The sequence below is a fragment of the Armigeres subalbatus genome, chromosome 2 (assembly GCF_024139115.2).
Source record: "Armigeres subalbatus isolate Guangzhou_Male chromosome 2, GZ_Asu_2, whole genome shotgun sequence".
Lineage (NCBI taxonomy): Eukaryota > Metazoa > Arthropoda > Insecta > Diptera > Culicidae > Armigeres > Armigeres subalbatus.
Genome location: NC_085140.1, coordinates 181,665,138 through 181,678,836, shown reverse-complemented (window position 1 = coordinate 181,678,836; position 13,699 = coordinate 181,665,138). Strand labels below are relative to the sequence as shown.

The 13,699-nt window shown below is 36.9% G+C and overlaps 2 protein-coding genes across 11 annotated transcripts in view; both read left to right on the top strand.

Annotated features, from left to right (window-relative positions):
* The window catches only part of LOC134211335 (pre-mRNA splicing regulator USH1G), an 85,597-nt gene that overhangs the window by 41,829 nt on the left and 30,069 nt on the right, over positions 1 to 13,699 (top strand). The gene's annotated exons all lie outside the window — the stretch shown is intronic.
* Positions 1,379 to 7,720, top strand: LOC134211333 (uncharacterized). Its single transcript, XM_062688094.1, has 3 exons — positions 1,379 to 1,541; positions 5,411 to 5,906; positions 6,354 to 7,720. Exons 1-3 carry the CDS (start codon positions 1,380 to 1,382, stop codon positions 7,601 to 7,603), a joined length of 1,908 nt encoding a protein of 635 aa, XP_062544078.1. The 5' UTR covers position 1,379; the 3' UTR covers positions 7,604 to 7,720.

Here is a 13,699-nt window from a genome sequence, read left to right as displayed (position 1 = left end):
ACAAGACACCCGAATGGTGATAATGGCAATATGAGAGTAGTTTACGTTATAATTCTTGTTTCAAAATGTCCTAATTAGCCCCCGATTTGTCAATAGAAACCCCGCCCGATGGTACTTAGGGAGAAAATGTTCTCTAGTGGGGTAAAATAGCTCTTTAAAAATAAATGTTTCAAAAATTCAGCAATTTTGTATGTGAGGTCTAAAAGAAAATACACAATGAATAATTGGCAGTGGCAGATTTTCTACCCACCGCTCTCTAGGTCGCGTCAGTGATCCATTGTTTTCTCTGAGCGCGCATTTCGCCCTGATTATTATTTTCGTTGGTGGCGATGAAGGCGTTCTTGATGGCGGTCCATTGGTCTTCCACGCTGCCACCTTCCGGAATATCTGTTGCACGGATCTCCAGTTCTTCAACGAAGGATCTTTTCACCGTGGCATCTCCCAGTCGGCGTGTGTTGAACCGTCGTCCGACTCTCTCCTCCTGGCGGCGAATCCGCGCAATGCGAAGGCGTATTTCGCCAATGAGGAGGTGATGATCCGACGCGATATCGGCACTACGTTTATTCCGTACATCAATAAGATTCCGTTTCCATTCTCGACTGACGTAGATGTGGTTGATTTGATTTTGGGTAAAGTCTGCCATATTATATTTGGTCTCCAGTTAGCCCTGGAAGCCAATGCGTAGGATTGCCAATCCGGAGGTGACGAGCTCGATAGTATATCCATTGCTCGTAGAGCAAGATTAACGGGCGCGAGTATTAGTCGTTTGGCAGCGCAGTATCATTACTTGGCACTTTACCAGTCGCTACTCAACAATGACCGATACGAAAAAGAGTGATTAACTAAAATAACAGCGCTACGCAGGTGATCAAAATACTCGCGCCCATTAATGATGCTCCCAGAATCATTACTTGACACTATATCGGTCGCTACTAAACGCGCTGCTATAAAAGTAGCGCAACTGACAGGTGACCAAATTTGGTAGCGCGTGAACAGCGCTGCTAATTTGATAAACTGTCAAACGTCACCGGTACGGAATACAGCAGCAACCAATTTGAGAGCCGAATAGTCACCAATGCGAAAAGGATTGACGAAACTATAATAACAGCGCTGCGCTGGTGGTCATGACGCATCATGACTCTTAGAGAGCATCATTGCCATTTTTGTTTCATCACTCAGCTGACTCATGATTGATTTTATGTCAAAGTAAATATTCGGACCTATAAGTGGCCCCAGGTGTTCGTAAAAAAACATGTGATTGCTATGAATTTTAATGTTATCGCCTTTATCACATTCATAGCGTATGCTTAATTACATATTGCAATTATTTTAGGGCAAGCCCATCAACATCAAAGGAAGGTCTTCGATTCCTCAAATCAATGATAGAACAGCGAGCTCTGAAGAGCATGGCAATGAATCCGTCGTTACACCGCCGAAAAATGCTATTCCTAATATGCCAACTACGTTACAAAGTGCAAGAGCAGGAGCAGGAGCGGACTTCCTTGGTTTGCCTCTTGTCGAGGCTTCCTCAAGCGTTTCATGTAAGTTGGAGGTGAGTAATTCTTTGTTCTTAAACTTTTACTTTAAACTTTGTTCTTAAATATTTTGCAATGTGACTGGGTTTCATTCACTTGGGTTGAATATATTGCATATATTATTACTTCACTTTGCATAGAGTATCGACTGAGAAAGAATAGAATTTGAACAATCTCTATCGTCCAGAAAATTTGTAGTATTTGTACAGGAAAAAAGTTTAGATCGATAAAGCATATATTTATATGATACGATAACACCTTTGAACTCCTCCAAAACAAGCAAAGCATAATTGTAAAACCCTGTTTAATCCACCTAGCGGTGATGGTGTCTTTCGCGTGCAAATAAAATATTACATTTTGTCCATAACTTCCGTGCCCAAGGTTCGATCTAGCCAATTTTCAATAAAAAAAAAATTGAACAGGATGCAACTTGTTGCGAGTAAATCGGTTGGAGATAAGTGCCTGAAAATTACAATTTTTACTCAATTTTTCTGTTAAAAAAATGGTATTTTGGCCATAACTTCCGAGCCCATAGTCCAATCTGGCCAATTTTCAATAGGAAACAATGGAATAGAAGTCTGCGTCGAATGCGTCGGCTGAGGATAAGTTCCCGAAAAATGAGTAACACTTTTGATACATTTTGGTACGAGGGTGCGCACACACACACACAGACATCACCGCAATTCGTCGAACTGAGTCGATCGGTATATAACACTATGGGTCTCCGGGCCTTCTATAAAAAGGTTGTTCTTGGAGCGATCATATAGGCTTTACGTAAAAGGCAAACATGATTTTGCTTAATTTTTGGCGTCCTTTGCATCATTTGAACCGGTGCCAGCGAAAGTGGTTCATGTTACATTGAGTAAATTTTACAGGAGACGCATTTCTCCAAAAACCTCGAATAATAAAACTCAAATTAGCAATTTTCTGCAGCTCAACCGTACCAACGTGTCGTGACTGATGTGCCGAAAGGTAGTGATGAGAAATATGCGAAGTTTCTTCACAAATTTCAAGTTTGTTAGAACAAAATGCACATTTGAAGAGGTCTAATGTTCGAACAACTTGCTTGAAGAAATCCTAACGTGCAAATTTATGACAAATGTTCAGCTTCTGATTTTTAAGAATTTAACTGCAAATCGCATATGGGCAATTATATTACTCAAATTTCCAGGAAAAAAGGAGAAATAATTAACAATTATTTGTCATAAACTCAAGAATTTTGTAGAACAACGACTTTTGGGGGAAACAGTATTTTATGCACTTAAAAGCTTAAAAATCACTTTAACATGGACAAAACGTGAACGGAACGAATCGCAATGTTCACAAGGCTTGTAGAGTACACCAAAAGCTTCCATATAGAGGTTGTTGCGATAGTTTTTGGCGTTTATATCTCTTGTTAGATTTTTTTCAAAATTGAAAATAGCCCAAAAACACTAAATCGACTTGAGCCACCTCGAAATTTTATCCGAATTAGCTGAAAATTTGACAGGAGACTTATTTTAGCATAAGAATTATGATTCTGGGCTGACCGGTTGAATTTTTAATACTTTTTGAAAACATGAAGAGGTCTAATGCACATGTACCACTATTAATGGGAACAAAATGCAACAGAAACCGAAAATCGTTGCCAGTAAAAGTGGTACATGTAAATTTATCAAATTATTTTAAACGGCAGTAAACCATCTTGAAGTTCAAAATAGGGTCAAAATCTATGGCGGAAACATCCATTTGTCAAAATTTCTTTTCAGTAGTCTGATTTTAGTGGATAGAACTGCACATGTACCACTTTTTCTGGCAACGAAATTGCTATTGTGATATATACCAGAAATTCAAAAATGCATATCTCCAGATTTAGTTGTTAAAAATAATTTTTTCGCTATTCCCTCACTAGACCTTTGCACACAGAAACAGTTAGTGTAAAAAACACAAAATCGATAAAAATGGTTTATGTACCACTTTCGCTGGCGCCGGTTCATTTCATTTTGGTATTGACTGCCTGATCTGAAAACATGTATCTTTTATACTACCAACGCATATTTTATACTACCATCATACGCATATTTGTCCCATGTTTGCTGGGATTTCCTATGTATATGGGGCAGTTATGCGTATAACGGCAGTATAGCCCAGGTAACTTAGGTTTTTAACAACTTGCGATAAATTCGTAAATTGTTAAAATAAGCAAAAAATAAGCAAAATAACTAATAAGCAAACTCCGCGATTGCCATAAAGCTTATAAAATTTAATTCTTGCGCTTGATTTACAGGAGCCGTACACTTATTACGCAAGCACTTTTTCTGGGTTTTTTGACTCACCATACCACCCCCCTAAGGCTGCTTTCGTACAAATGATTTTTTATTTTTATGGTGCGTAAGAAACTGACAGAGCCCCCTCCCCCAACAAAATTCTTACGTAATATGTGTACGACCCCATAGCAAAGAGATGGATTGTGCATTGAGCGTTTGCCCCTTATGAAATCCTTATATACTGTACAGCATCTATACAGTTCTTTGAAAAGTCAGCGATTATTATATTTTAGGTGTTTGAATGTAATGCTTCCGACGGCTGCTGCAAAACATAAAAAGCCTATTTTTACATCAGGATGCTGCTCCTTAAAATTTGAATATACCTCCGAAAGGTTACGTAAAAGTAATCTGCGCGGTACATCTACTTTTTCTCAGCTGCCATATTTACTATTACAAAATCCGTTTTGCTAGTGCATGCTCAGTTTATCTCGTCACTTTTAAATAAGTCTCTAACTGCCTTGTTTTGGATTAGTATGGTCATGTTCAATTAGCGTCGATCCATACACAATGTTTTGAAGTTCCATGTAAAGCTATGAAACAGGAGTATCTACCTACAAACTAAAGTGCCTGCATTATACAAGTGGCGCAATATTCCTACCTTTAAGAACCTTGTGCTCGACTGGAACAACTGATTTGAAAGCAAGCGCGCTGTTCCAATTTTGACACTGCATCTCCTTGTTATGAGTGCATCCTTTTTACTACCAACAATAATAAACATATCGCAATATTAGGGAAAGTTGATAAAATATGTCGCGCAAAAATGGTAGTTTTTCTACTCCATCCTCTCCTTCGTCACGCTTTTTGTATCATTTCACTAAAAAAATGTACGGGTCATCACGCTTCTCGAAACACCTCCCCCCTTAGAGCGTGACATACTTTGTGCATGGTCCCTTAAGTATAAATACTATCTAAATATCACATTGAATCTTATTGCATAGAGAAAATCAAATGTGGGATGCTGCTGTCTCAATTGTGTTCTAGAAAAGAACTGGCCATTGCCAATGTTGAGCTTTAAATCATTTGTAATTTGAAGAATTGAATTTGAGAATTAATTCTTTCTCTGCAAAGAGGATAATTTATTACTCATCACATTTTGCCCTTTGTCACAAGCGAAACGAGTGTAGCCAAACGAAATGTCAGTTAGTGTAGCTAAACGAGAATAATATCACGATTGCAATCGACGTAGCGTGTGAAAAAACGGAAAAGCACACTAAATCGTAATTACTCAACTGTGTATCCGCTTGTCTATGGAATTTATAGTATGTATAAGGTAGGAACAATTGCACCGCCACGCAGCTAATTTTACATGAGCCATTCCTCAGTTATGAACTGTGAGACTTATGTTATGAGCCAAGTTACAATTTTTGATATTTGATACTTTTATGTCCAGAGAAGTAGACGGAAAATCTAACCCGAAACTTGGCCACCTTCAGTACGGTCTTGTTTTGTAGCGTGCGCATTTCACAGCTCGGTTAAAAATACATCCTATTAGACCGGAATAACATGATTCTCAAAATTATCTGGTTATATGATGACCTGAATGTTATTTTTCCTTCCTTCTGCTTAAAGGCGGACACCGGACCGGGCACTGTTGAGTTGAAAGTTTCGTCAAAAGCTAAGAGTACTTGGTCGTTTATTCGCGAGCTTCCGTTGAAAGACCTGGATGATTTCGTCAGAAGTTGGGAGCAGGGATTTCGACTAAAGTCCGAGAACACGCCGGCTAAGGGTCGAATGCGATACTACAATTGTAGCCGGATCAAAGTACGTGCAAAGCCTCAATGTACGCGACAACTATTGGCCTTTATACCCAACACTACAGGAGACGTGTCAGTCAGTGCTAAAGGACAACATAGCTGCCATGAAGCCCCAGCCGAAAACTTGGCACGGTCCAAGTTAGCAACCGGAGATAAACAACTGATTGATAAACTAGTAGGATCGGGTATACCGTCGATGCATATTAAACTACAGCTTCAAGCGAACAATGGCAACTTTGCCAAAGGCTCGCTGAACTACGCAGTGAAATCTTCAAGAGAAAAACTGTTCGGCACTGGAACGATGTCTTTTGGTAAATATATATATACATATACATTAAAATCATCTATATGATCTCTTGAAGATTTCTCCGGGAGCTCCCCAGCAACCCTTGAGTTCCTTTAGAAATCTTTGGAGATTCTTCTGCGGTTTAATACGAAAACTTTTCAAGTTTAACCAAGAGAATTCTCCGGATTCCTCCGGTTGTTGTTACAAAAATTCCTCCGGGACATTCTTCAGTATTTGTGGAAGTATTCTACAGGATTTTCTACAAATATTCTTGTAGGAATTTCTTCGACTGCAAGAATAAATCCCCGAGGAAAATTTCTAGCACCCCCCATTCTCGTTCGCCACGTTTATTACTCGGGCGTCTTACAGCTGAATTACTTGGTTTCTAGTATATGGATATGGACAATTGTTCATTTCAATCGCCTGCGTTTTTTCTAATGCATTGTGTATTTTTACAATTGACCATTTCTAGGTGAGCTGGAAACTTGGCTGTCATCTAGATGTGCTGTACCAGATGATGCTCGCGAGGCTTTCATAATCGGAAAAGACGTCGACCACGATAACAGAAAATTTCGGATCATAATTTCTTCGAAACGTATGCTCTCATACCTCTGTCGTTTTACAACGATCGCTGCTGATTGCACATTTAAAATCACTATGCAGGGGTATCCACTTCTTGTAATCTGCATAATCGATCAAATGAGAAAAGCGCACCCTGTTGCATTTGCTTGCATCATCAATCAGGAGCAAATCGATTATACGTTCGTTTTCCAGACCCTTGTTTCCGCGGCTGTAAATCAAGGTGGAGATGTCAGAGTTGCTAATTTCCTTAGTGACGGGGAACTGGCGCTAAAGAACGCGGCGCGTTGCGTCTTCGGACAAGCTGTCGTGCTACTTAACTGTTATTTTCATGTCAAGGAAAATATAATCAAACACTTCAAAAAGCACCCTGAGATGCCTATAGAGGTTCAGGAGCAGCTGAAGCGGGAAGTGGCGCTATTGCAAATAGCACCAACCAAAAGACATTTTGGTGCCGCATTGGAGCTATTTATAGCGAAGTATAGTATTTACGAATCGTTCACAGCGTTTTTCGATAAGTACGCTCACAATGAAAAGTATTCGGAATGGTACGAAGCGGCTCTGCCAGGAGTGCCCGCTACCAATAATGGTGTGGAAGCGATCAACAAATCGATTAAGTACAATTATTTGAAGCGCCATAAAGAGCCTTTCTCGGCATTTAAAGAGCAAATAATGCGTATTACAGAAGCGTACAGCGACCCAGATCGTTTAGTGGTATCGGAGAGGCAAGTAGCTCTCGCCGATGAAAGGAAAGCTTTCGAATACCTTAAGACAGCCAAAAAGTTGCGAACAGTAATCCAAAACCATCAAGGCAGAGTATTCGTTTATCTCCCGGGAAGGGGAGTTAACGAAGTGACACAGCTGGACATCGAAAATTTTGAGAACCCTGAATATACTTCCCTTGATGCCTACATGGAGGAGCTGGGTAAAGTTGCCCGTGTGGAGGTTAGAGGGAGTAGATTCACGGCATGGATCTGCACGTGTAAAAACTTCTTTAAAACTAATGGGTGCGCCCATATACTGGTCGTTGCTGTTAAAAGGAAATGCTATACTCTCCGGGCTGAAGCTAACACCGAAATATTATCTTCGAAGAAGCCATGTGGACGGCCAAAATTTATCACGAAAGCACTGTGTAGAGACTAATATCAGTGAAGCAGTAGCCGAACGTCAGCTGGTAATAAAAGTCTCTAGACAAAATTTTATTAATTGTCATTGTTAACTACATTTGATATTTCAATAAATAACAGTCCTATGTCCATATTTCGCTCCTATTTGAAAAACATCGTTCATTCTGAACTAAACTAAAACTAAACTAAAACTAAACTAAAACTAAACGAAAACTAAACGAAAACTAAGCTAAAACTAAACGAAAACTAAACGAAAACTAAACGAAAACTAAACGAAAACTAAACGAAAACTAAACGAAAACTAAACGAAAACTAAACCAAAACCAAACCAAACCAAACCAAAAACCAAACCAAAACTAAACCAAACCAAACCAAAACCAAACCAAAACTAAACCAAACTAAACCAAACCAAACCAAAACCAAACCAAAACCAAACCAAACCAAACCAAAACCAAACCAACTAAACCAAACTAAACTAAAACCAAACTAAAACCAAACTAAAACCAAACCAAAACCAAACCAAAACTAAACCAAACCAAACTAAAACCAAACCAAAACTAAACAAAAAAAAAAACAAATCCAATCCAAATCCAAACCAAATCCAAAACAAAACCAAACCAAATACAAACCAAAAACACAACAAATCCAATCCAAATCCAAACCAAAAACAAACCAAAACCAAACCAAATCCAAACCAAATCCAATCCAATCCAAACCAAACCAAAACCAAAACCAAACTAAAACCAAACCAAACCAAACCAAACCAAAACCAAACTAAAACCAAACCAAAACCAAACCAAAACCAAACCAAAACCAAACCAAACCAAACCAAAACCAAACCAAACCAAACTAAAACCAAACCAAAACCAAACTAAACCAAACCAAAACCAAACTAAAACTAAACCAAAACCAAACAAAAACTAAACGAAAACAAAACTAAAACAAAACCAAAACCAAACCAAAACCAAACCAAAACTAAACTAAAACCAAACCAAAACGAAACTAAAACGAAACAAAAACAAAACTAAATTGACACTAAAACCAGACCCAAAAGTAACTAACACCAAACTATAACTAAACTAAAACTAAACTAAAACCAAACTAAACTAAACTAAAACCAAACTAAACTAAAACTAAAACTAAACCAAAACTAAACCAAAACCAAACCAAACCAAAACTAAACTAAACCAAAACTAAAACTAAACTAAAACTAAACTAACTAAACTTTGACTTTCTCTTGTTCACGTACTGTTTTTCTCATTTAAAAAAGTTTCAAACAGTAGATGTGTAAGTTCTTGAATCAGCCTTTTGACCTGCTGTACGAACTGTAGACGTATTATTACGTAGATGAGTAGAACCCGTCAATTTAAAAAATGCACTCAACAACAAAACATACACGATTGGGTATACATCATAACGTATTGAAATTGCAAACATTTGCACGATCAGTGACGGTTCAATTTTTCCATTTTTTTTATATCAGACAGAATCAATAAAGACGTAGTCATACGTAACAAAAATAGAATGATCAAACCGCAAGTAGATAATTATTGTAGCGGGATAGCCACAAAAAAAATAATTTTCTTATGAGTTTGTACATGAACAAGACAGTATTTTCGAAAACCAAAACATCAAAAATTCAACAGATATTACGTGAAAACGGAAAAACATTATTTAAAAGGTTTAATAATAAATAGATATTTTCTAGCAGTTTTATTCAAAACTATGAATGCAACTAACATTTGAACGCTTACATTATGAATGAATATATAACTTTAAACAACACAAAATCCAGTACATCCACTACATCATCCACTACTAAGGATGAATGTTGTCTTATTTTATACGAAATGTAAAATACACAAATAGTCAGAACCACTGTTTGGAAACATAGTTTATTATGCTGTGGGTTGAAACCATTTTTAGATGCCTACAATTTCAGTTTAAATGTTTTTGTTCAACCTTTCCTTTTGAGGCAAATAATAATCTTTCGTTTTAAGTGCGTTCTGTGGTTGGTATGTTGACTAATTACGGGAAAGGCAGAATTACTTAGGGTTTTTATATAGAGTTAAATAATTACACATTCACATTCTTTTGATGAAACAATTCATCTAACAACCAACTATCACTGGAACTAATGCATTTGAGATTGAATACCAAATACTCTATATCTATCAATATAGCCCAATACTGAAAACAAAATACAAAAAGATCAAACCTTTTTCGTTAACTTCACATTATAATTATTGAAATCTTTCTGTGATATATTATTTAAATTTTATAAAAAAAACAAAAAAAGTAGAACAATTTAAAAGAAAATGTATATATTCATTGACGAATTCAAAAGGTAAAATGTGATATAAGATATACGAAATATTGCCCGTAATGTTATCTTCAACATATTGAATTAGGTAACTACTGAAAATAAGGCAAAATAAGCACAGTAAACATTAAAAGACGATGAACTATAAAATAATCGCTAATTATTATTTTTAAATATTCAAAGCGACTTTCTATCAGATTGTCCCAATGCTTACAATAAGGTCTAGCTCGCTGTAACACTACCATTATGGTACCTCGTCATTCACAATTGGCGCCAGACTCAGTGGTCTAACAACTCTTGCGCGCTAATGGCATAGTTCCCCTGCCGCTTAAAGAGTTGCCACACATGATGTTCAGGTCAGCCGAGGTCAGTAATCTGACTGGTGAAGCACGAGAGTTAAGCTATGACCAAAGTATACGCATTATGTTAACAAATCTTTTAGATTCGGTTGATTTGAATATTTGAGGTAATTGATAATGCGAGGCGTTTGAACATCAATGTATTCGTTGCTTATTATGTCTTATAGCGTCAAGAACAAGCTCTAAATACAATTTTCGTTAAATCTATAGTTTATTGTGCCAGTGCATAAATAATATGGGAGCATTTTTTGGTATCCTTTATCAATAACGCGTTTAAACCAGATTGATTAAGTTCAAAATCAATTATTATTATATGCACCACAAAGGTTCAGTTGGATCAATTCACCTATATTATCATATGACCCTCGCTTTTTATTATACGAATATTAACATTAAATAACTTTTTCAAGGACACTATTTGTTAATCATTTATCAACTAATAAAATCTATTCCATAGAACTGTTGAAAAAACATTTTTTTTACGATCTGTCATGGAAGCTACGTCAACGTAAAATATTTTCAACAAAATACCAAATTTAGATAAAAATACTAATTTTGTAATTGTCAGATTATCGACGAGAAACTTCTAGATTTATAATAAAACGTGTAAAAAAATCATGAAATCTAAGCTTCTTGTATTTTGAACATCCGAAAATTCCCATAAACGTCAAGTTCTTATACACCAGTACATTCATTCTGGCACTCTCATTCTTGTTTAATAGGCTCGAAAGTTTGAAAGCGTCATTCATACGTAAACAAGACTAAGGGTGACCATTTTATTTAAGTTTGCACTTTCTGAACAGTTTTACCAGATCATGTAAGACATTTTTAAGTTGCAAATTTGTATGGAAAACGAATTCACTTTGATGGAAAATACGCATTACTTCATGGTTCATACCAATATTGTTTATGGATCGGACTTCATATCTTATGGATCATTCGTATGTTTTAGGGACACTTTGTATCTATTACCGAACATATTTTTGAGGGGTCCATCAATTGCGATTATTCATTGCTGCCGTTATTAGGATTTGTAGTGTAACCCTGTATTGGTTTTAACGATCGAACAATACTATTTCATGGCTCATCACTATGCAATTTTATTGCTCATTTCTATATTTTCCATGGAACAGAAAAACAATTTAAGTATGCTTTTTGACTTATATCATGGAACATTTGCTTTATTTTTATGTTACATTCTTGTTGAAGTGTGGAAAATACCTTGCAAATCTATGGATCATTCCAATATACATTAAAGTAATTTTTCGGTTTTACTGGAACATTATTTATTGCGCAGAAGCAAGTACTTTATGGATCATCTGGGATTTTCTTATAGGTATTTTGGTTAAATATGCCGATATTTTTTCAAAATTCGACCCACAGAAAAACCTCATTTTATTGTTATATTTTGCATGAACCATGGATCGTTTTACACTGCCTTATGGATCATCGACCCTTTTTTATGGATTTTCATTTTCAATCTATGGATCAAAAAACATATTTTCATGGATCATTTTGTATTTCTTTGTGGATCATTTGTACTTTTTTATGTGTAAAAGTACATTTTCCCTTTCGAAAATGTAGCCATGATTCAAGTAACTCTCCTTCTATCTTAGTATCCCAACCAAGTTCAGCTGCCCATAGTTTTTGCATATAAATCTTAGCAATGACCACAATTGGCGACAATAATCCCAAAGGATCAAACAGTCGACCAATTTCGGAGAAAATTATTCGCTTTGTAAATTCTGTTACATTACTTGGAAGCTGGACCGCAAATAAGAATTTGTCTGTCTGCGGGCACCAAATTAACCCCAGAGCCTTAACTACTTCATCATCTTGGTTAAAGTTTACCAATTTCTCTCGATCATTTTCGGGTATTTGGTGCAACAATTCTTCGCAATTGGAGCTCCATTTATGGACACGAAAGCCGCCGGACTCTAACATTTTACCAATCTGCCGTTGCGTTCCAATAGCCTCTGCAGGAGAACTAGCACCGGACAGAATATCATCTACATAGCAATCTTCTTTTACAGCTTTGGAGGCTAAAGGAAATCTTTCTTCTTCATCATCACACAGCTGTATCAAGCATCTGGTAGCAAGGAAGGGAGCAGCTGCGGTGCCATAAGTAACAGTTTTCATTTCTAATACTGTTAAAGGTTTGGAAGGTTCATTTCTCCAAAGAATGCGTTGGAATTTAGTTTGCGAGGGATCAACTAAGACTTGTCGGTACATTTTTCAACATCAGCAGTAAACACTATAGGATGTTTACGAAATCTAAGAAGAATGCTGAACAATTCGCTTTGGACTGGTTGTCCTACATGAAGCACATCATTCAATGATTTCAACGAAGGGCCAAGCTTTGCAGAAGCATCAAATACGACCCTAAGTTTTGTAGTGGAACTAGTAGGTCTCAACACGGCGTGATGAGGCATGTAATATCGAATTTGATTCTCATCTTCAGATTCATCAACTTCTTGGCAATGGCCTAAGGTTTTATATTCATCAATAAACTTTACATATTCTCGTTTCAAATTTGAATCCTTTTGAAGACGTTTCTCCAAGTGAAGAAAACGTCGAAGAGCTAGAGAGCGATTATCTTGCAAATCAGATACATCTTCTCTAAATGGCAATTGTACAACAAATCGACCAGATGGCAAACGATGATGCGTCTGCTGAAATAATTTCTCACATTCATCTTTATCATTTGAGGTATCTGTGTCCACAAAGTCTTCAACTTCCCAAAATTTGGTGATGGTTTTGACTAGAGAGTCAAGTGAAGCTTGGTGAGCTAAATGAACGTGATTCATATAATTTTCTATTTCTCCTGAGAAAATCCAGCCGAAATGAGTTTCTTGGAGCTCTGGTATACCTTCAGCTAGACGTAGATGTCCGGATTTAAGGAGACTAAAAAACTTGGAGGCACCTATCAACATATCAATTCGCTCAGGAATATTGAACTGAGGATCTGCAAGCTGAATCCCAACAGGTATTTCCCAAGAGGAGATATCAATTTTTGATCCAGGGATAATTCCAGTTATCTTTGGAACAACTAAACACTCGACTTCGGTAGAGAACTCTGAGTATCTTGACTGAACTGTAACTGCTAACCTTTCCCTAGCATACATTTTTGAGCCACCTACACCTGCAATCAGGACACACATGGATTCTCTGGGTACCTTCAACTGATTGGCCATTGGCTCAGAAATGAAATTAACCTGAGACCCACTGTCAAGGAGAATACGACAAGGAATTAACTGCCCATCATTATCAAGCATTACAACAGCTGTCAATAACATAACAGTTTTCAATTTTTGGAATGGTTATAAGAACATGTCGAATTTAAAGTAGATTGTTGTTGAATCGCGGAATGTTCATTAGAAGTAGGAATAGATGAATCTGTTTTTGAGGATAAAGGTTTAGGTTCCTGGGT

Bases quoted from the DNA above. Each gene is read 5' to 3' on its own strand.
- LOC134211333 (XM_062688094.1), top strand. From the start codon at position 1,380: ATGATAGAACAGCGAGCTCTGAAGAGCATGGCAATGAATCCGTCGTTA. The intron at 1,542-5,410 runs GTAAGTTGGAGG...TTCTGCTTAAAG, and splicing joins GGCTTCCTCAAGCGTTTCAT to GCGGACACCGGACCGGGCAC. The intron at 5,907-6,353 runs GTAAATATATAT...GACCATTTCTAG, and splicing joins CACTGGAACGATGTCTTTTG to GTGAGCTGGAAACTTGGCTG.